Source organism: Doryrhamphus excisus, chromosome 4 (assembly GCF_030265055.1).
Source record: "Doryrhamphus excisus isolate RoL2022-K1 chromosome 4, RoL_Dexc_1.0, whole genome shotgun sequence".
In the NCBI taxonomy this organism is placed as follows: domain Eukaryota; kingdom Metazoa; phylum Chordata; class Actinopteri; order Syngnathiformes; family Syngnathidae; genus Doryrhamphus; species Doryrhamphus excisus.
Genome location: NC_080469.1, coordinates 19100872 through 19123949, shown reverse-complemented (window position 1 = coordinate 19123949; position 23078 = coordinate 19100872). Strand labels below are relative to the sequence as shown.

General features: G+C 45.6%; 2 protein-coding genes across 2 annotated transcripts; both read right to left on the bottom strand.

The window, feature by feature from the left end:
• Nucleotides 1-5812: 5812 nt before the first annotated feature.
• LOC131127630 (gastrula zinc finger protein XlCGF7.1-like) lies at nucleotides 5813-7603 on the bottom strand. The gene is given in 3 exon segments (XM_058069697.1): nucleotides 5813-6520; nucleotides 6523-6882; nucleotides 7390-7603. Coding segments are annotated over 2 exon segments (591 nt in total). The 5' UTR covers nucleotides 6707-6882; nucleotides 7390-7603; the 3' UTR covers nucleotides 5813-6113.
• Nucleotides 7604-11239: 3636 nt separating this feature from the next.
• On the bottom strand, nucleotides 11240-23030 carry hspb8 (heat shock protein b8). The gene is made up of 3 exons (XM_058069694.1): nucleotides 22280-23030; nucleotides 16268-16331; nucleotides 11240-12480 (listed from the first exon to the last, which is right to left on the bottom strand). Exons 1-3 carry the CDS (start codon nucleotides 22707-22709, stop codon nucleotides 12318-12320), a joined length of 657 nt encoding a protein of 218 aa, XP_057925677.1. The 5' UTR covers nucleotides 22710-23030; the 3' UTR covers nucleotides 11240-12317.
• Nucleotides 23031-23078: the final 48 nt, after the last annotated feature.

Below are 23078 nucleotides of genomic sequence, written 5' to 3'. Positions count from 1 at the left end.
ACACCTTCTTCTTCTTCTGTTTTTTGGGTTTAATTGGTGGGGGTTTTCCGCGGGTTTTGCCAGCCAGGCATGTCGCCGGCTGGGGCGCTGTTGCGGGAGCCGTAATGGCGACCGACAGCCTCGCCAAGCTGTCGCGGAAGCACGGCGTCAAGGTGGGCGCCGGCTCCCTATGCAGCGTGGAGGAGGTAGCGCTGGCGGTGGGGGAGATAGTTGGCCACATGGCTATTAAATCCGCCGCCCGTATGAATAAGGCGGTGGTGCTGTTTTTGTACAAAGTGGAGCAAGTGAACAGGCTGGTGGAGACGGGGATCACTGTTAACGGGCTGTTCGAGCCGGTGCTGCCGCCCACGCAGCCCGCAACAAAAATCATGTCTAATGTGCCGCCATTCATCAGCGACGAGTTTTTAACCAAGGAGCTCTTTCGTCACGGGAAAGTGCTCTCCCCGATGAAGAAAGTTTTGTCTGGGTGTAAGTCGCCATTACTGAAGCACGTTGTGTCTCACCGCATACAGGTGTTCATGATCCTTAACAACAGAACGGAGGAGTTCGACTATCGTTTCATTGTGCGGGTGGACGGGTTTGATTATCAACTTTTTGCCACGTCCTCCGTATTGAAATGTTTTGGCTGTGGAGAGGAAGGGCACATTATTAGAGCTTGTCCGAATCGCCCCAACCCGGCCGAGGCGGAGCCTGCCTCGGTGGATTCGCGGCCGGCGGACTGAGTGGGCGGCGGCTTACACCGCCGCCGCTGGAGGACCCATCCCCGCGGCCTGGCAGAGGACGTCGCTGCACAGCGGGAGGGAGCGGCGAATGAGCGTCTGGAAGAGCAGAGTGAGCACGGCGAGCACACTCAGGTAGCTGGTGATGGGGCTAGTGACAGAGGTGTAGATGAGATTGTGGTAGAGGGAGCAAGACAGGTGAGCGAGCCGGATGAGGCTCGGAAGCTTAGCGAGACACGTCAGATTGTGGATGAGACACAAGAGGTGGTGGGGGCGACAGCTGAGTCTCGTGGGGTGGTGGGGACGACAGGCGAGGTGGTGGAGACTGCAGACGAGCTAGGTGAGGTGGTGGAGGTAACAGGTGAGGTGGTAGAGGAGACAGGTGAGGTGGTGGGCGATAGGAGGGAGACGGGTTTAGGTGAGGCAGGTGAGAGAGCAGGCGGACAGTGGGAGGGTGTTGCCGCGGTTCAGGCCGGGGCTATAGACCCCGGGATGTGTGAGAGTGTGTCTGGGAGTGTGTCTGTATGCATTTATGTCTGCTCCTGCGAAACAAACGCAAAAACGTGCTGACTGCAGTGGCGGAGGGCTGTAAAACTGGGCGGCTGGAGGCCCTGCCAGCCACCACTGCAGACAGCGACAGTGAAGCATACATGTCTGACTGCAGTGACGTGTCAAACATCACCACTGCCAGTCAGGAAAGCAAATATTATCCTGAGAAAATGTTTAAGCAAATTCTTAGGAAAAACGATTGTTTTAAAAGTATAAATATTAAAACCACTCTGACAGCTTGGTGGGAATTTTTAAAAATAACTAGGTTCTCGCTCACTCCTTGCCAGTACACTCCGATCTGGAATAACTCTGATATATTGCTTAAAAAACCCCTTGGATTTTACAACATGGCATGAAAAAGTAATAAGTTGCATGGAAAATATCATAAGGGGGAAAAAGTTTGTGTCATTCAATTACAGTAAACCTCGGATATATCGGATTCAATTGTTCCCACTGGTTTTGTCCGATATAAGCGAAATCCGTTATATGCGTATACCGGAAAATGTCCGTTTTACGCATATATCGGATTTATATCTGGTATATGCGTAAATCGGATTTTATCCAGTATAAAAAGGCACTTCCTTGACTATGTTTCCAATGTACCTGGACGAGCAGGCAACGCTGCAAACGCTGCAAATGACGTCGTATAGCGGCCTGTCACGATTCGGCGAATCGGAGCGCCACGATGCGGCCATCCGATATATGCGAGGGAAATTTAATGGAAATGCATTGGAACGGGACTGGAGATTTTGTCCGAAATAGGCGAAATCCGTTATAAAAAATCCGATATATCCAATGAATTTTTATTGGAAATGCATTACAGAAAAATTGGTTCTTTTTTATCTGTCCGTTGTGAGCGAATTTCCGATATATCCAAGTCCGATATATCCGAGGTTTACTGTACCTTGCTACACAGTATGGGTTAAGCCAGAATACATTTCTTGAATACTCACAAATTAAATCCATAATTAGAGCTAGTTTCCGTAACATATCTTAGAAAGCTATCCCACCATTGACAATTGTTCAATTCTTAAACGTATCCGCTCCCCAAACATTATCCAACGCATACACATGTGCACATGCATATTCACATACACGAGCACACATATATGAATATGTACACAGAAGTACACACCTCCATATGGACACTCACAGCACATGGGTGCTTCTCTACACAATCTACCATCTTATCCCTGATGTCTATATGCTATTGGTATGCTATTATTACAGTAACAATGATGTCAAGCAGTGAGATTTTAATTACTGTAACTGTATGGCTGTAATTGTGTTTACTATCACGGTTCATGTCTTCATTGTTACTATTGCCACTGGTAAGTTGGACTGTTTCAATTCACTGATATCATCTCCATTGTGACCCTTAGCCATCATTGACATTTAACTGATGCAGTTCTGTTTGTCACTGTTGTTGTTATGGGAATTCTTGTTGCACTCTTGTTGCATTCTTGTTCCACTTGGCCAGCAACCTTCAGATTACAGTTCATCCAAAGGTTTTTAAGGGGATCTGGTGTGGAGAGAAGTGGCTAGCTGCATGTTCAGACGTGTGAGTAACCTGGGACTGGATGCTACTCTGTTTCTACTCGATTCCAAATATGTAAATTTAATTGGGTTACCTTCCTTTTATATTGTTTTCAAGTCATAGGCCTTCTTTAAGAAAAGGTCAGTCAAAAGCTCTTCCTCTGTGTTTTGGCTTTTAAATGAGACGGTCCTTTACGGTGCCAGATTGGACATCTCCCCCGAGGCCATGCCGGGCATGGAAGCAGCCCTGCTTTGCTCCAGGACTCTCCTGCTGAAGCAGGTGATCGACGCAGCTGAGCCGACGCTGACAGATGCCGAGGCGCTGGGGTCGTTGCTGGGGATCCGGTCCACCAGGGCAGTCCAGAGAGTTCTGGAGATGTGGAGGAGGAGGCTGACAGCTGCAGAGAAGCTTCTCCTGGCCAGATACCAAAGACGGACTGAACCCGACCCAGAGGACCCCTTCCCGGAGCTGCAGTTAATTCTTCAGCTCGGTGACGCTTCCAGCCGGCTGCTAGAGAAGGCCCGGGAACTAGACCTCCGCACAGGTGACAAAAAATCTCTGTACCAAAACTGCGTGAGAGTGATCTGCAGGAGAGGACTGAGCGACAGGAGCGGCCCGTCTGGAGAGTCCTGTACAAACCCCCGATCCCCAAACGAACTACTGATCTCCAATGGAGGATTTTGCACGGTGCCATTGCCTGCAACGCTGTAGTGTGCACTTTTAGCCCCGCTGTGTCAAACACCTGCCCATTCTGCAGCCACCCTGAGACGGTTTTTCATTTTTTTAGCGAGTGTGAGAGACTCACGGGTTTCCACACCCTTTTATCCCAGGTCTTTAATCTATTTAATGTCACCTTTTCTGAGAACGTATTAATTTATGGTGCAGGGTACCAAAAAGAAAGCCCAGAGAAAATGGCAGCTCCTCAACTTTGTTTCGGGCACAGCAAATCTGGCTATTAATGTGTCACGCAGGAACAAGGTTGAGGAGCGTGCAGGTCAGGATGCACCTCAGTCTGGCACTGCAGCGTCCGATGCAGACTGAGGCTCGAGTTTGGTTTTTATAAATTGTCAAATGACCTGCCAACTTTCATCGATACATGGTGGCTCTGTGAACCGTAGTTGACAACACTTTACACTTTTCTGATCTTGTAAACAATTAATTTATTTAATTTTGTGTTAATCTATTAATTGTAAATAAAGTGTATTTGTTAAAATGTAAATCTTCTTCCTCTTCGGGCTTTTCCCTCCAGGGGTCGCCACAGCAAACCAATCTCCTCCATCCAAGCCTGTCTTCTACACCAACTTCCTTCATGTCCTCCTTCACTACATCCATAAACCTCTTCTTTGGTCTTCCTCTATGCCTCCTACCTGGCAGCATCCTTCTACCAATATATTGACTCTCTCTCCTCTGGACATGTCCCAACAATCTCAGTCTGGCCTAAAAAGACTTTATCTCCAAGGCCTCTAACATGGAATGTCCCTCTCATTCCCACACATATACTCCGTCTTACTGTGGCTAATCTTCATTCCTCTCCTTTCCAGGGCAAACCTCCACTCTTGTAGCATCTCCTCCACCTGTTCCCTACTCTCACTACAAACCCCAATGTCATCTGCAAACATCATAGTCCATGGGGATTCTTGTCTCAGCTCATCTGTCAGCCTGTCCATAGCAAACAAAAAGGGGCTCAGAGCTGATCCCTGATGCAGTCCCACCTCCAGCACATCTTACCCGTCTTCCAGTCGTCATACATGTCCTGCACCACAACATACTTCTCTGTCACTCCAGACTTCCTCATACAATACCACAGTTCCTCCCTGTCCTAGGCTTTCTCCACATCTATACAAAGACCTTCTCTGTACTTCTCTATGAACATTCTTAAAGCAAATACTGCACCTGAAGTACTCTTTGTTGGCATGAAACCATATTGCTGCTCCCAGATGCTGACTCCTGCCCTTAGTCTAGCTTCAACTATTATTTCCATAACTTGGTATCATGGTATGGTTCATTAGCTTTATACCTCTGGAGTTGCCACAGCTCTGCACATCACCCTTGTTCTTCAAAATGGCCACCAACACACTTCTCCTCCATTCCTGGGGCATCTTCTCACCACCTAAGATCTTATTGAACAACCTGGTCAGGAACTCTACTTTTACATGAATAAACTGGTAATATGATTGGGGGGGGGGGGCTTTTCATTTTAGTATTGAAGAGTTTTTGGCCGAACGGTTAGCATGTAGGCCACACAGTCAGGAGACCCGAGTTTGATTCCACCATCGGCCATCTCTGTGTGGAGTTTGCATGTTCTCCCAGTGCATGATTGGCTGGACCCCCCCAAATTGTACATAGGTATGAATGTGGGTGGAAATGGTTGTTTGTTTATATGTGCCCTGGGATTGGCTGGCTACCAGTCCAGGGTTTCAAGTTCAAACTCCTGTGACACTTGTAAAAACACTTAAATACAGAAGAGACAGACAAAAATATTCAAAGTTACTCGCAGCGAGGAGAATGAAACAACATACCCAGTGACATGCAGCTCCACTCTGAATATGCAGTTCACACTCCTCTCTTTTTATTCTCTTTCGGGGGTCCCTACTACATGGTTGTGCAACTCTAAAGGGGGGGGGGGCAGTTGCACGATCTGTATTTGTTTGTCTATGTGTGTGTATATGTGAGAGTGATGAGTTCTTATCTTGGCACATTCTTGCAGGATTAACATGAACTGCAGGGCGCATCCAGACACCTCCAGGACCTGGGGGTCGCTGGGGGTCGCTGGGGGTCACTGGGGGTCGCTGGGGGTCTCTGATCAGAGTCACGGGAACATTCCTTCTTCAGCACATTCACTCTTTCTCTTGTCTAAGCAAATTGATATAAGGGTGATAACTAACACTATTATAATTGTTTCTACAATTTATTCTAACACAGGTATTCTAACCCGCCCCTCGCCAAAAGACGGCTGGGATAGGCTCCACCATACCCATACCCTAGTGAGAATAAGCAGCATAGAAGATGGATGGATGGCATCGCAGAGTTGAAATAGGAAAGAAAAATGATTTTATGACACTAACATTGTTAGCCTTTCTACGTTTGGCCAAGAAAAAGAGAAGACGCAAAGAGGTCACGACTTTTATTGCCATGAAAGAAAAGTTCATGTGACAACACATGCGGACTAAAATCATGTTGCAATCAGAGAATCTCAAATGCAACATTTCAAGACGTTTGAATGCAGCGTCGCTTGTAGCACGTCTTGAGCACATCGTGAGAAGGTACCTGTCGTCATGGGTGGGGGTAGCCCCACCCCCGCACTCGCCTCACACGTGCGCGCGCATGTGACTGTTCAGACTGCGCTTGTACGAATAACTTTCGCCACAAACGAAGCAAACGAAAGGTTTCTCCCCGGTGTGCATCCTCATGTGCGACACCATGTTCACCTTGTGGGAGAAACGATTGCCGCACACGGAGCAAGCGTAGGGTCTTTCCCCCGTGTGTTTCCGCGTGTGCGACTTCAGGTTGCTGTGGTCGGAGAAGCTCTCGCCGCAGACGGCGCACGTGAACGGCTTTTCCCCAGTGTGCGTGACAGTGTGCGCCGTCAACGAGGCCTTGTGAGCGAAGGTGTCGCCGCACAAGGTGCAGATGAAAGGTTTCTCCCCGGTGTGTGTTCTCGTGTGCGACAACATGTTGGCCTTGGGGAAGAAGCCTTTGCCGCAGAAGGAACAACAAAGGGTTTCTCTTCCGTGTGCGTTCTCTTGTGCTTGATCATGTTTCCCTTCAGGGAGAATTTATCGCCGCACACGGAGCAGCTGAAGGGTTTTTCCCCTGTGTGCGTCCTCATGTGTCGCGTCAAAGCGCTTTGATAGGAAAAGATTGGAGCGCAAACCGAGCAGGAGAAGCACTCCTTAGACATCTCCTTTTTATTCAGAGGCTCGGGGGAGGTGTCGTCGCCATCAGATGGCGCTTGCGCTTCGTCTTCGGTCTTCACGGAGACGAGAATCAGACCAGATTCTTCCGGCACTTCCTGGGAGATCCAGAGTTCCTTCTCGTCCTCTTTGACGTGGGGGGGCTGGAGGCTCCCTGGGACTGCTGGGATGCAAGCAGGAATTATGGTGGATTAAAGATAGACGGGACATGGCCAGATTAAAACCTGACAAAAGGTAATCAATCACGAGAAATCGGCGCCTGCTGTCCTCCTTCGTCTCGCCGCCAAAAGAGACAGGAAGAAAAACCGGGAAAAAGCCGTCGTTTGACGAGAATAAAGTCATAATATTATGAGACGCAAACACAACAAAATAAAGTTGTCATTTTTGGGAAATGAGGTTGCAGAAAATGTTATTACATTATGAAAATAAAGTTGCAATCACAAAAAGAACATTTCAGTTGAAATATTTGAAATATTAAGAGAAAAAAGGATGACATGTTTTGCCAATAAAGTGGTAATGTGATGAGGAAAAATAACCTGAGGTGAAATATTCAAGAAAAAAGACAAACAAGAAGAATAAAGGGGGGAATGTTGAATAAAGGCAAAACATGATGGGAATAAAGTACCAAAGTACCAAAGTAAGTAAAGCTGCTGTAAACATGGAAACGTACCTCATCGTAAACAAACACCGCCATCTTCATCGTCGCTGTCGTTCGTCCTCGGGTCTCGCGTGACAAACTTCCCCCTCGTAGGCCGCCACGGTTCCATCCGATATGTCAGATATGTCGTCGGCGACCGCCGCCATTCGTCCCCTCAGTAGCTTATTGAACATTTCTCTTGCTAGTCTCTAGCTTCTCTCATGGACCTCTCACATCCATCCATCCACCCATCATCCATCCACCTAACCCATCCATCATCCACCCACCCATCCATTCGTCCATCCACCCAACCCACCCCACCCATCCATCTATCCATCCATCCACCCATCCATCTACCCACCCACTACCCATCCATCCATCCATCCACCCACCCAACCCAGCCATCATCCACCCACCATCCATCCAACATCCATCCATCCATCATCCATCCACCCACGTACCCACCCATCCATCCATCCATCCATCCATCCATCAACCATCCATCAACCATCCATCATCCATCCATCCATTAATCATCCATCCATTAATCATCCATCCATCTCATCCACCCACGTACCCACCCATCCATCCATCCATCCCTCCATCCCTATTTTTTGTTTATGGCAAGTCACATTCACTGTTGAACTATATAAGACATAGAAGACAATTAACCATAGAAGACAATATTCTGTTTGCCTTGATCCTCTAAAATGGCCAACTGTCTTGTGAAGGTTATCCAGGAGTGTCCCCGCATCGTGAGGTTCCATTCATCTTCATAGTCACGTGTAGTGATGGTTCCAAGTGGCCCCCGGCAGCCATAACTGCCATGTGGGCCCCCATGAGGAGGAGCCTGACACCCGTCATATAGAGGATCTTTGTTTTCAGCCTGGCTTAAGGCCGTTTTGAGGCTGACAAGAGATGGTGGTGGATTTCCCCTCCCAGTGACAAGGAAGAGGGCCTCTTTCTGCGGCATCTGCAGCGTTTGAAGCGCTGGTGCTTCCAAAGCCGAGACAAGCCGGTGACGGGCGTCGGTCCGCAGCATGACGGAAAAAATAAAAAGGCTGGGGCACAATGGAACTTTTGTGCTTTGACAATCTCAATCATGCTCCCTGTGATGACTGCTATGAAAACGCTTGTTCTCCTTCTTCTTCTTCTGCCGCCACTGAGTCGGCATCACACGTCCAAAGATGCCTTTGGGAAGAAAAAGCTCATTAAAAGACGCAGGCAGGAAAACGGATCACCACGCAACGATTCGGGACGTCGGCAGAGTTTGAACGGATGGCGTCACCAGAAGCTTTTGTGTGTCGGCCTGTTGCCTGGCAACCGTGCTGATGCTGCTGATGCTGATGCCAGGGCGTAGACACAAAGATGCACAGGCGAATCCTCGGCTGACGTTCAAGTTCTGCTCCAAGGCCGTCATCTACGTTAGGTTTTGGTGTACATCTGATCCATCCCTAAAATCAGGCTGGGATGAGACCAATTGACTGAGAGGAACAGTAGAAGCTGCACAAGGTAGACAATGACTTTCTGAATCAACATACCTGGGTGTTCATCCTGGTCCCCAGGATGAAAACGAGCAACCTTTCCATCCCTACAGGAAAGACCACACGGTTGCTTCGTTATCACTGTCGCTTTCATAGGAGCAGATCCTTTTCCATGGCAAAGATACGATCTCTCAGATGTCAATGGGGGGGAGGGGTCCAGAGGTTTCTCTCCAAAGCCAACCAAGCGCAGACATGTCCAATCAGGCGGACACCCAAGGAGAAGCGGGCGAGAATGAAGACAGGGAGGGTGATGAGTAACCATGGAGATGGCATCCACCTGCTGACCCCGCCCTTGTAGCGGTCATCCAATAAAGATGCAGCAACAGTCCTTCTTTAGTCTTGCTGTTACCATGGCAACGCAACAACACAGCTCCTGTCATATAGAAAATCTGTGACCAGTGCTCTCGCCGCAGATTAAGATCCTTGAGAAGTGCTCCTGTTATATAGACAATCTTTGACCAGTGCTTTAGCAGCAGATTGAGGTCCTTGAAAAGTGCTCCTGTCATATAGAGGATCTTTGAGTCGCATTTTTGTGATGGGTCCTAAAAACAGCAAAAGCAGTCGTCCTTTAAGAACAGCAAAGTGCTACTCTCACATAGAGGATCTTTGATTAAAAACAACAAAACACATCATATAAAGGATCAGCAGAGTCATCCTGTCACATAGAGAATCTTTGACTTGTGTTTTTGTTGGACTTCCTTAAAAACAGCAAGGCACTCATCATATAGAGCAGGGGTGCTCACACTTTTTCAGCATGCGAGCTACTTTTAAAATGACCGAGTCAAAATGATCTACCCACTACAAAAATGCAAAACATCTATTTATTTTCAAATGTATTGAGGATTATTTGTACGTACAATGTATGTTGATGTACCTTACATAACCAAATGAGCCAATATTGCAAAACACACATAATTAACTATTAACATTTTTTTGTAATTACCTGAGTTTACTTTGATGACTTGCACTGAATTGAATCAGCCAGGGATGCATAGTCCGGACAGTAGCTGCTGATAGCCAGGCTCACGCACACTTCCAAATGTTTATCAGTCGTGGATAATATCCGTATCATAATATCCGTATAATATTCCATATCCGTATGGAAGTGATATGTTTTTGCCTTTTTACTTGGTCCAGCTCCTTCACTCATTTTAGTGACCATAAACTTTAGCGAGGGCTTAAAATCTGACGCAATTCGCCGACTAGCTTAGCACTTTGCATCGTTGTTTACACATGAGCGGTGACCTAAAGGTCAAAATTCAGTTGTCATCTGACTGGTTGTCCTGTATGTCAATCAAGTAACGGGGATGGATGATAGGCTGACATCGTAAGTTCTGCTGCACTTAGAGACGTTGTTTGATTTGATTGGTCACCCGAAGGGCAACATTCAGTTGTCATCTGAATGGCTGCCCTGTATATCAATCAAGTGACGGCATTGACGCTGGGATGATATTTTTTTAATGTCACGCCGCGATCGACCAGCGATCGACCAGTACCACCTCCGCGATCGACCGGTAGATCGCAATCGACTTAATGAGCACCCCTGATATAGAGGATCTTTGACCAGGTATGTTATTGCAGCGGAGTGCCGTTGACGGGGGGGGGGGGGGACAAATGGGTATGTTTGCCATGAGGGGGGGCCCAGAACTGGTCCCTCATGAAAATGTCATTAATTGTTCTTTCATTTCAAAATATGTTGATTTGGGGGAGAAAATGTTCCATGTTTACATTTCTGGTTCTCTTGCCTTTATTGTGTTCAGAAGTAGAGTCAAGAACCCCCCTAATACCCCTACAGCACAAATGGTTTGGTCTGATTAAGGCGTGAATAAACCATGACACAATTCCATCATGACGCTGCGACAATTAACCAACGAGACCGTTAGCCAACACGCACAAATCAGGAGCAAAGAGAAGAACAAGAAGCCAGGAGCCTCGTGGATCACCGTACAGATATTTCAGAAGATTCAGATGATGCAGCAGGTTGTGACGGCAGGGGGGCCGCTAGGTAAGACACGACAGCCCTGTAATGTGACGGCACGCCATATTAGCCTACAAAGTTGTGAATAGCAGGATACATAATAATGAGAATTACATAAGAATATCATACATAATATAACCATCATAATTCAATAATAGGCTGTTATTTCTGGGTTGGAGTGATGAGAGACCAGGAAAAGCAGGGGTGAGTGTGGGTGTTTTTCTTTTTTTTAGGGTGGGATAGAAGATCTTTGACAGGTATTTTTGCAGTTATTGTTGGAAACATGATGTCATGGTATGATTGACATGTAAAGCAGCCAGTGACGACCCTCCCTCCCCATTTCAAACACTGAAGACACAAGTGTGTTGATTCATTTATTGACAAACATTGTCCTCTGATGAGGAAGCTCAAGGATAAAAAACAAGAAAGCAAAGCACGTCACATAAAGTCAAAGACTCGTATTGAAAAGATATTTACAGAACACTCACACGTGCACACACACACACACGCAATTCAGCCAACACTTTGTCGCTCCTGTCACAGGAAATGAAACACCCAGGAAGGCATGGCATGATGTTTCTACAACATATTCTAAACAATACATCCATCCATCTATCCTCAGATCCATCCATATACCCTTCTAGCCATCAATTAATCTATCCTTAAATCCATCCATCTATCTATCCTTAGATCAATCCATATATCCATCCGCCTATCCTTACATTCATCCATCCATATATCCATATATCCTTAGTTCCATCCATCCGTCTATCCTTAGATCCATCCATCCATCCATTCTTAGATCCATCCATCCTGGGCCAGTCCCACCAAAACTACCAGTAGGGTTGAGACAGCAACCCAGGATATCAAATAGTCGGTGGAATGACTGATGACACCATCCTTGGATCACTTCCAAAAGGAACCATGGGATTCTTGTTCCGACAGACAAATTCTAGAAAGTTTGAGGACTTTTTGAAGCTGATGGGTGTCAAAGGAGAGCCCCTCCCCCAGTAATCATCCTCCTTAGACCAGTCAAGAAAACATGGCTAGAAATAATAGTGACACAGAAAGATGATGTTGACGTTAATCCTGTTGGTTTGTTAAAGAGGGTGAAATCGGAACTGGTTGGGAAACAAAGGTTCTTGTGTGTGTCAACATGGCGGGGGTAAAAGTGTGTATTTTGGAGAAGCTACAAGCATGGGGTACTCATTTGACTGTGGAGCTCAACGTACGACAGCTGGAAGACAGGGGAGAGGGTATACCCCCATAATAATGTCAGCCATCTTGGATTACCAGCCATCAAAATCACCAGGGTTCTGCTCTAGCATAGAAAGACACATCTGTGGTGGTATGACCCTCCGCTATCTACCTTAGTCACATCATCCAAGACCAACAGAGTCCTCAGGGTAGCTTCTTCTACGTGAGGGGGCAGGGTGGCTTTAGACTGCCAGGGCCTGGGGGGCGCTAGCATCGTGCCCTGAGCCTTGGGGCCCTTCCTTGCTGAAGAGGTAATACGGGGGCGTCGGGCGGGCCTCGATGATGAGGACGCCTTCGGGGGACAGCGAGGCGAAGACCGTGAGAGGATCCACATCCATCGGGATCCTGAAGGCGGGACAAAAGCCAAGAAAAAGATGAGCTGGCTATGTAGGAACCAAACTATGGCACAGCAGTGAGGGGGCGCTTAAAATGCGGCACAGGACATTTGTGGACCGCTGCTCATTGTTTTAGTGGTGAAATAAATAAACATCAAATCTTTGGAAAAGATGATCAGAGCCAAAGTGAAATGATAAAAGAAACTAGAAAATTCCAGCGGAAAATTTGATGGGCTTGCCACCTGTGCTGTGAACCTCGGGCCCGGTGTCTGCTGTGCCGCGCCGCCGAGCTATGCCGAGCGTACATTAGACAAGGAATTTAGCAACAAAGCTGACATGCTAAAATACCAACATGTTAACAGTTAGCATGGTAGCAGCTAAAAAGAAAACACAGAGTCTCAAAAGTGAACAGGCAGTCCCATAGCGTCCCCACATCATGCCATGTGTGTATTTGCCTTTAGAGAGCGGCAAATTAGCTAAAATGCTAACATTCTGAAAGCTAGCTTGGTAGCATCTAGCAAGTAGGTACCAGGTCCAAAAGTGTTCAGGTGGTCCCATAGTGTCCCGATATCATGCCATGTGTGTATTTGGCTTTATAAATGAGTAAAATAGCTAAAATGCTAACATACTAAGAGTTAGCATGGTAGCATCTAGCAAGAAAGCACCAAGTCCATAAAGTGTTAAGTCCCATAGTGTCCCGACATCATGTCATGTGTGTATTTGCCTTTAGACATGATTAAATTATCTTAAATGCTAACATGCTAATGGATACCATGCTAGCACATAGCAAGAGGGCCTCAAGTTTAGAAACTGCCAAGGTTGGCCTATAACCCCCCTCCCTGCATCATGCCATGTGTGTATTTGCCTTTACACATGAGTAAATTAGCTTAAATGCTAACATGCTAACGGCTACCATGCTAGCACCTAGCAAGAGTTTAGAAAGTTTTGAAACTGCCAAGGTTGTCCTATAATTTCCCTACATCATGCCATGTGTGAATTTGGCTTTATAAATGAGTAAATTAACTAAAATGCTAATATGTTAACGGTCGTCATGTTAGCACCTGACAAGAAAGCCTCAAGTTTAGAAAGTGCCAAGGTTGTCGGGTAACCTCCCTACATCATGCCATGTGTATTATCCTTTAGGCATGAGTAAATTAGCTTAAATGCTAACATACTAACGGCTATCATGCCAGCACCTAGCAAGAGTGCCTCAAGTTTAGAAACTGCCAAGGTTGTCCTATAACCTCCCTGCATCATGCCATGTGTGTATTTGCCTTTAGACATGAGTAAATTAGTTAAATTCTAAGATGCTAACGGCGACCATGCTAGCACCTAGCAAGACAGCCTCAACTCCCGAAAGGTTTGAGGCAGTCCAATAGTGTCCCCACATCATACCGTGTGTGTATTTGCCTTTAGACATGAGTAAATTAGCTTAAATGCTAACATGCTAGCAATTAACACGCTAGCACCTAGCAACATAGCATCAAGTCATGAAAGTTGACAGGCACTGCTGTGGTGTCTGTACATGTCATGTGTTGTTTTCCAATTGAAAGCAGCACTTGCCTTGTCATGGAGTACTAAAGAGCAGAGAGGTAGTGATGTGCGGGTCGATACTGAACTATCGATTCCTGACATGATGATAACACAGCTTAATGCTGTATCATGGATTCTATAAAAATGTTGATATTTTGATACTCCGGTCTTTCAGGTGCCTGGAGTCACTGTGCTTCATTACTTAAATAAAACTTTTGAAATCTACCAAATACATGAGCTGTATGGTATCAGCTGGGAAGGGAATCATTGTAATCGCACACGTTTTTGAAGGGAGGGGCTGTGAGGAGGAGGAGATGGCCGCCATGAAAGTGAATCGGCACAAATGGCTGAAAAGGCTGAATCGCTCATGTCGAGCAGAAGCTTCTTACGGCCAAACGATTTGAGATATCGACACCACGAGACGACAGTGAGTGGCCCGAGGGTCGGGGCTTCGCATAGATCTGCTCGTTTTGCATATCGGTTGAGAAACGACCGCAAGAGGACAAGTCGAAAACATAGAAAATTGAAGAGTTGGAGAAAAAAAAGACGGCGTCTTTAACATGGGAGACTATGGGAGAAATTCTAGACTTTAGTCGCTTCTAGGCGCCACAGAAGGAAAACCGTACATCTCTCAGACATAAGAGTGACATTTTAGGAAATTTCATCAACATAAATCAAGCTAGCTAAAACGGTGTGGCCAGGAAGAGGAGTTGTTTGCCTTTTCGCCTCCCCTGCTAGAGTGAGAGTCAGAGTGGGAGACCAGAGCCCTGCGCACACCTCCTTCTGATGAAGATAGAGCAAAAACTAAACATCCGACGAAAAAACTAATTAGCCACAGAGAGAGCTGAGAAGTTTATCTAAAAAATGAGCCATTAATCATGTTTCTACATGGCCGTATGGCTGAGCTACAAGGCTGTGAAAAGTCTGTAAATTCTTGTTTTCTCTGGAATGTGGCTGTTCTAAAAATAGCACAGGTGTACCTAATCTAGTGGCCCATTTTTGAACGTTTTGGTTAATAGCGTCGCCATGGTTACAACATTCCAAAAAATAAACACCGCTGTAGTCCCGAGCTCATGATTCCGGCGATGTAACATGTGTGGGGGTCCTTCTTGCGGTTTTGGCTGCATTACGCGCGCAGAAATGGGAAGATTAAGATATAATAATAGCTAAACGCCACAAGGAATAACAATATATAGTATAAAGCATGATATAAATAATATAAAGCATATATCAGCTATCCATCTTAGTGAAATTATGGACGATTAATAGTTCAGAAATACGTACAGTTGACAAAATGTTACACATTCTACATCTACTACGTTTCACATGCCCAAATGAAGCATTTTCAAGCAACAAGAAGGAGTCACATGCTAACATCTGTGAGTCTATTATGTCTTATTTTCTCCCATTATGTCTTCCATATTTAGATTATACACTATAGGGGTGCTATTTAATGTCTAGAGGGCTCTAATAATGTTACAAACTGTATTCAGAAGGTGGTAAACATGTTTCGTATGTCTTATTCTGTCTACGATATTGGGTCATTGGAGTGTAACGTGACTATAGGGGTGCTATTTCATGTCTAGAGGCCTCTAAAAATGTTACAAGTCAAACGCTGTAAATGAAGCCTAAATATTATGAAAACCTATAAATTGTTTTTACTAAGATTAGGACTAATGTTGAAATATTTGGAAAATGAAATCCTAAACTGGGAGAAGAGCGAAGATGATATGAATCATTTGCTGTGTCACTGATGACAAACTGAGATGAAACCAACATAGCTTGCTAGCATCTCTCTGTGTGTGGCTTGATAAAATATCAAAGTGGTAAAGTTTCATCTGTTTGGGCACCCCTGGCGTGGAGCAGATGACTTCCTACTGGAGGAAAAAGTGACTGTAGAAGGTGCTAGGACACCATTGGACCTGAGATCTTCTACTATGGTCTTCAAAGGCAGCAAGGAATAAAGAAGCTCGGCTAAGGGTGCCAAAGTTCATTCCGAGGAGCCGTGCAGACGCTGGTCTTTGCCAAATAAGGAAATCAGAGCCACGTCAACGTAAACATCTCGCTCTGCCGGCCCAGAGTCCTAATTCCTAATTAGAGGAGACCCTCCACAGACATCCCACTCCAGTGTGAAGTCTGCTCCCAGTTGGGCCAAAGTTGGAATGCAGCCTGGTCTATTTATAGCCACCAAAACTGACGCCCCAACCAAGCAACGGCGGATGCAAAAACTGCAGACAAAACAATACCAGACTTTGGACACTCACTGGATCTTCTTGGTGAAGTTCTTGGTGACGATCCCTCCTTCCTCTTGCTTCTCTTCATGCTTTCCTGCTTGGCGACAAGACAAGACAAGACGACATGGCGTCAGCTCACACCACACAAAAACCCGAACCCTTACACTAAACCTACCCCAACCCTTACCTTAAACCTACCCTTCGCTTTGTGTCACTTTGGATGCTATTTTCCCTGAACATTTTGGCTTTTTAGGTCCAATGTTGCTAAGAAAAAAAAAGTCAGCCAGAGTCTCTGAAACAGAAAAGGGTTTTTCCTCTAGAATTTTCTTGGAGAAACAACAAGCCTTGGGGCGCAACCCCTTGTACAATATTAAAACGCTGCTAGCATGTTAGCACATGGCAGTTACTAGTTGCTATCATTTTGAAGCGTAAAGTTTAGGCTGTGATTTAAAATGATTTTTTTTTTTTGGGGGGGGGGGGGGTTGCCAATTATGCTATAGCGTGTTTACCAGTACACAGTCATAGGTCCTTGAAACGTTTTTGACATAAATGTTGAAAAAAAAACCCCAAAGAACGAGTGGCATTTTAGATTTAGATTTTACGTTGCAAGCATGTTAGAGTATGGCAGTTACCAGTTGCTATCATTTCAAGCGTATTTGGGTTTTAAGTCCTTCAAACTGACTTGTTGGAGGAAAACCCAGACACTTGTGTATATATGTTTTTAAATGGTTTTAAATCATGGAAAAGGTTTTAAGGCTTTTTACCCCCAGAAACCTCAGAGACGTTCAACTGTGGAAGATAGTCTCAGGTACGTTGAGGAGCATTAGCTCAGCCAAACAGACCGTTGGGAGAACTGGCAAAATAAAAAAAATAAATAAAAAAAGGCCAGAAAAGCTTGACTGGCTGACCCCACCTTGCCATTTGCCATTTCTGATTTCTGATCCTTCCTCGCAGCTGCTAAAAGTCAGCATGGACGGCCGTCCGTCAAGAGCACATAAAACTCTGGAGTGTTCCTTAAACCGCAGTGCAGCTGACCACGAGGATGACGATGATGAGGAGCATGACACGGCTCCTCACAAGATGGACAGACGAGAGCCAGCAGAGATTCCAAAGGTTCTACGTAGCAAGTTCTGGGAGCGAGCAATGGACAAAGCTGTCCAGCAGACATTCTTCCTGTCTGAAGTAAGACCGCCTTTGACTTGGAAACCATCACCCGGACTTATCACCAAGACTTTAGACCTCCAAACCAGGGCTGCACGATATTGGTAATTAGTGTGATATGAGATATGGGTGTCTAATTTTGCAATAACAATATTATTGCGATATTTTTTTCTTCCCCCTAAAAATATAATCTGCATGAACCATATTTTTAAAATCTATTTAAAAAACAGAAAATAATCAAATAAGCTCACAAGTCAATTACTTTCAAGTGTAAAAGAACAAATGTTTACATTTATGGGGCCATCCATAATTTTCAACATTTTCACGAGCGTACAAACCGTACGAGGGGGGGAGGGGGTTAAGACATCAACGTACGCTTTTTTGAAAACCAGAAAATGTCAATGTCTGTATGTTCGAACCGCGGGACGCAGTCAAATTTTAGTGCGAGTAGACTGGTCCCCTGTCGTCGTATGCTAGCGCGAGAGCGTACCAGTCCACGCGATACTTCACGTGGCTCTGCGTGCTTCGCATTCCAACACAACAATCAGACAATGGCCGACCCCGGTGATTTCGATTACCTATTTTCGTTCATCAAAAAGAGAATTACTGCCATTCATCGCTCACCGAGCAATGCATACGAACAATACATCAATGTTTACTGCTTTGTGCGTTCGGAAAGAAAGCGGAAGGACGCTGTAGCGGCTGGCCAGGCCGCTTGGAAAGGTTCCAAATCGAAGGACTCGAGCAGGGCGGATTTGTTCCGAAGTGCCGTTGCGAAAATGGAGAAGATCAAAACTAAACCGACCATCCTGAATCTATTCGCCAGCTCTGTGTTTATTTTCTATATTTGGGCATGGACCTGGCTGTGATTGCCATTTTCTGAATTACTCTGTGGTGGTGAATTTTACTTTGTGGACAGTGCATCAGACAGTGCACACAATCAATGTGATTTTCACTTCCTGTGATACACTGACTAGACTATAGGTGTGATTGTTAAGCCTTTTCAAAACAGTTGTGGCATCTTTATTGAGTACTTCACATAGAGTTGAGTTCAAGGGTTGTGTCCATCATTTCAAAGAAGATTTTATCTCCTCAGGCTTTTGGAAACCAGGGGCAACTCTTCTGCTCCTTGAGTAATCATGTGTGTATACAAGAAGTATTCCCTTGTTTAAAAAATCCTGTGGAAAACAGTTGTTGCATCAGGACTTTTCTACATGTATCATTTGATAGAACAATACAAAAAGACCAAATTTGTAATACATTTGTATTTTCTTGAAAGAAAAATACAAAAAAGGCATTTGATATAATTTTTTATCTTGTTCGTGTTCAATACAATGTTGATGGGCAGTGACTGATTGACCAGAGTCCCAAAATACAGTCAGAGAACACTATTGGACATTCGAATTTCCTGGCTGTATTGGGTCAGTTGGTCATGGACCTATCAACATTTTTCATTTGGGATTGTACTCTTTTTTTGGGGGGGGGGGTTGCTCAAAAGAGTACTCTTTGTACTCTTGTGAAAATGTTGAAAATTATGGATGGCCCCTATGTCAACCTAAAGTCTTGCCCAAAGTTGCTTATTCCATTATTTTGCAGCCAAACTAAAAATGACTCAAGCATTTCAAACACTGCATTTACTTGCATTAAAACACATGAACATGTTCATGTGTATTTTTCATGCAAACTGGTAACAATTTGATGCAAAAGCTTTGACAAAACCTTAACATCTACAGTCATTTTAATTCATTCATTCATTCATTTTCCACCGCTTTTCCTCACGAGGGTCGCGGGGGGTGCTGGAGCCTATCCCAGCTGTCTTCGAGCAAGAGGCGGGGTACACCCTGGACTGGTCGCCAGCCAATCACAGGGTACCTGGAAAAATACAATCTTTAAACTTAAAGTGCAGTCTGCAAGCATTTTGAAGCAGGAGCTTTGCTGTTTTGTTCCTATAATATAAACATTTTTTAACTTCCCATTTACCAAATTGTACACAATCATGGATCAATTATTTGACCAGCCTTGTTTCTTCAGTTTATTGATGAATTTTAATACCTGGTACAACCATAGGTGCATTTGTTTGGACATATATGATAATAAAAATAGCTTATAAGAGTTTAATTTAAGTAATGATATCTAGCAACCTCCATGACGTTCTTACATTGATAGCTATAGCATTATACTGCATTATATTACACCGTCATAAGTTGCCATTTACCAGTAAAGCTCATATAGGACTCACTGGTTGGACTGGACTACATGTCGGTGGTGCTAGCATAAAAATCCACTTCACCGGGTTCTGCCTTTAAGGACTTCACACAAGTGTTTTACATTTTACATCTCAGCAACAGCGACTTGGGAGAACTATGTTCGTGATGGCACCTGATATCTTCGGTAAACTCCTTTACCAGTTCCAAAAAGCCCTCTTTACACACAACATGAACGGAGCGTTTAAATTTGGCTACATGTCGGGTAATGGCTGCAGTTAAAACTTTGTGTCCCTTCAAAGTTTTCTCATAAGAAGTGACAGAAGCAAAACTTTCATTCATGCTCGTTTGACAATTTGTCTTTGGTTTACCTGCAGTTTTAGATTACAAATACACATCGTAAAGGTCCTTGTTGTTGTGTTGAAGGTGGCTGTGGAGATGTGTCGTGTTTCCCCTCGACGGAGCCACTGTTTTACAGCATGACTTGCAAATAACTTGTCTGTGATTCGTCCTGTGTTGTAAAACCAAAGTAGTCCCAAATTACGGCGGTGCAGTGTCTTTTAGGAACAAGCTGCTCTCTGCTTTGGTCTCCATCCATATCTTCGTTAAACCTTCAGGTCCTCCGCCGAGAACGAGAGAATGGCTCGCTCTGGCCAATAGCAAAGCGGCATCTTAAGGTTGCGCCCGTGTAAAGTAGCACCGGATTGGCCAAAGTGTGCATGGAAGAAATGCGTTGCTTATGCATTCATTAAATAGAATTTATCGCGCATCTTTTCGATATGGATATCGCACATGCAGATATCGCGATGACGATATTTTTTCGATATATCGTGCAGGCCTACTCCAAACCTTTCACACTTTTACAGATGTCCACCTCAGATGCCAAAAAACTTAAGACTGAGATTTGGGAGACATGAGACTTTAGACTCCAAACCTATCCAGTATGCAATACTTTTACATGAACCCTAGACCTGAATATGCAAGACTAGGACTTGAAACTCCCATACAGTGGGCACCCAGACCAGGTGCACTGGACATGAGACCGACACCTCAACTTGAAATGAGATGTCAGACTTGGATTACAGACCTAGACTTGATACCTCAGACTCATTTGAGACTTCATGTCCATTTCAGACCAATACCAGTGACCCGGACTTCAAACATAGACTTGGACATGAGAGCTCACGCGTTCTAGACTGCAATCCTCAAGTGTAAGTGTTCAGAAGTCTGTTTCAGACTTTGATTTGGTACCAAGACCAACAGCTAGACTTGGGACTGAGATCCAATACAAAGACTTTCTATGTAGAAGATCTAGGTTTGAGACAGTGGCCGAAGTTTGAAACCAAGACCAATGACCTATGACTCACACTGAGGACACGAGATCCAGAATTAGGTATAAGACCTACACTGGAGATTGGGCCACAAGTGTGGACCAGTACGTCACCTTGGGACTGGAAACGTCTCAGAGCATGATGAGGCCGGGGGAACTTATTGGAGGCACGTTGAATCCAAAAACCAAGACCAGACCAGACCTGAGTCACGCTGCTAAAACCTGATCTGACATTTCCTGCTTGCTGTCTCACCTTTGACCTCCTGCATGCTTGTGATCCCACTTTTAGAAAGGGGGGGTTGGCCCAGCACGGCATCTCGTGTCCAACTGGCATACCACACATATTTGGACACAAGTGTGTGTGTGCTAAATCGAGCTAGCCCGCCAGCGACTGAGGGAACGACGCTCCAGGAATTTGGAACAGGTGCCCCGGCTTGAGTGCCCCCCAAAGCCCCTGTCCTCCGAACCTGTCCAGATCTTTCCACATAAACGGACATCAGAGATGCTGGGCCAATCGGTTACTAGGCAGAACTACCAGTTGCTGCAGTATACGCCCACTGCCTGACTCGGTACCTACTACTACTACTACTACTACTACTACTACTACTACTACTACTACTAATACTACTATCGCAATACTGTTGCACAAAAATGACTCCCAAGTTTGGGAAAAGTTCTGAATTTGACTTGGCATTCCAGCAATGTTTGTTCTAAAGTGCCATGAATGATGGGACTGCAAATGACAAATGTTGTAAAACAAAAAATGGATCCAAATTGCTGATTTTTTTGGGTGCAAGTCCAAGTCTTTGAATCCACTTTTGGCATGAAAACGTCTGGGAAGTTGCGACAAAGTCTGGAATATGGGAAATTGATTAAAAAGAAAGACCTCAGAAATGTTCCCGCCCTTGTTGCCAATGTTCCAAACCAAGACAATTGATTTGACATAAATCAAATCTTTGAGTTTTTCAGGTGACTTAGAAAATCATTCAAATGAGTTCCAAAGTGACAAGCCAGAAACTCCACCAAAATTGATAAATGTTCTCCAATACATCTTCTATAACGCTTATCCTCATTAGGGCGGTGGGGTATGCTGGAGCCTATCCCATTTTGGGGCATAAAAATGCATGGAAAGTTCAAATTTGTGACATGAATATTGGTACCACAAATGTAATGGCGTACCTACATGGAGTAGGAAAAGGTCAAATTAGCCTCGCCTTTGAGGGGGAAAAATGGAATGTAACATGTTTTCCATTTTCCAGCCTCGAGGAAGGCCACGGTTTGATGCTGGAACAGACCATCCCTACTTCCATTGTTTCCAACGGGACACCAACCAACAAAACGACTGACCTGAGACTTCCACGAAACCATCCCGGGTTTTGACATTGAGCTCGTCCGCCTTGAAGCTGTGCACATTGACGCACACCTTCCACGGCTCCCCGCCGGGGCCGTAGAGGCCGGTGGTCGGGGAGGTCCGCGGGGAGGCCTCGCCGTAGCGACCGCCGTAGAGCGCTGGCCCCGCCGTAGACTGCCGCTGCTGGTGGCCGGGGAAGCTCGAGCGTAAGGCGCCGCCGAAGGGCGCCGAGCCCAGGCGGGTGCTCAGCCGGCCGGGTCGCGCCCAGCCCGGCCAGTCCATGGAGAGGTCGTCGGGGAAAGGCGGCATGCCGAAGTCATCCTCCATGAAGCGGGAGGCCAGCTGCTCCCTGAAGGGGGACTCTCCGAACGGATCCCGGGGAAACCTTTGGCGGCTGCCCAGGGTGTAAAAGTCTCCTTCCGCCATGTCCGTGTGAAACTATCTGGAAGTAGATGGAAACTTGAGGGTCAGGTGTTGCATCACCGTGGACACAACGGACCATCCGCCGACTTCCAGTGGGTAGCTCAACTAAAGAGTCGTGGGGGGAAAGGGCTGAGCAGTATTTTATAGTGCCTCCCAAGATGAGTCGGTCAAGATGAGTCAAAATGTGTTGAGAGTGTTCATGAGTCCGGAGGTCGCACGCTGCAAAAAAAACACAACATACACAACTTTAAAAGCGAGACCGTAGACGGGTTGCGCGTGGACACCTTTTGCAGCGGCAGAGGACAACTGCACGAGGCCAGCCCCTTTTTGACCCGATGACTCGCTGACTCTTTAATAAACCACAGGCCTGCA

Coding starts and splice junctions, on each gene's coding strand:
- hspb8 (XM_058069694.1), bottom strand. CDS start 22,709: ATGGCGGAAGGAGACTTTTACACCCTGGGCAGCCGCCAAAGGTTTCCC. Junction 16,332..22,279: donor TGGTTTCGTGGAAGTCTCAG/GTCAGTCGTTTT, acceptor GTCGCCAAGCAG/GAAAGCATGAAGAGAAGCAA. Junction 12,481..16,267: donor AACTTCACCAAGAAGATCCA/GTGAGTGTCCAA, acceptor TCCCGCCTTCAG/GATCCCGATGGATGTGGATC.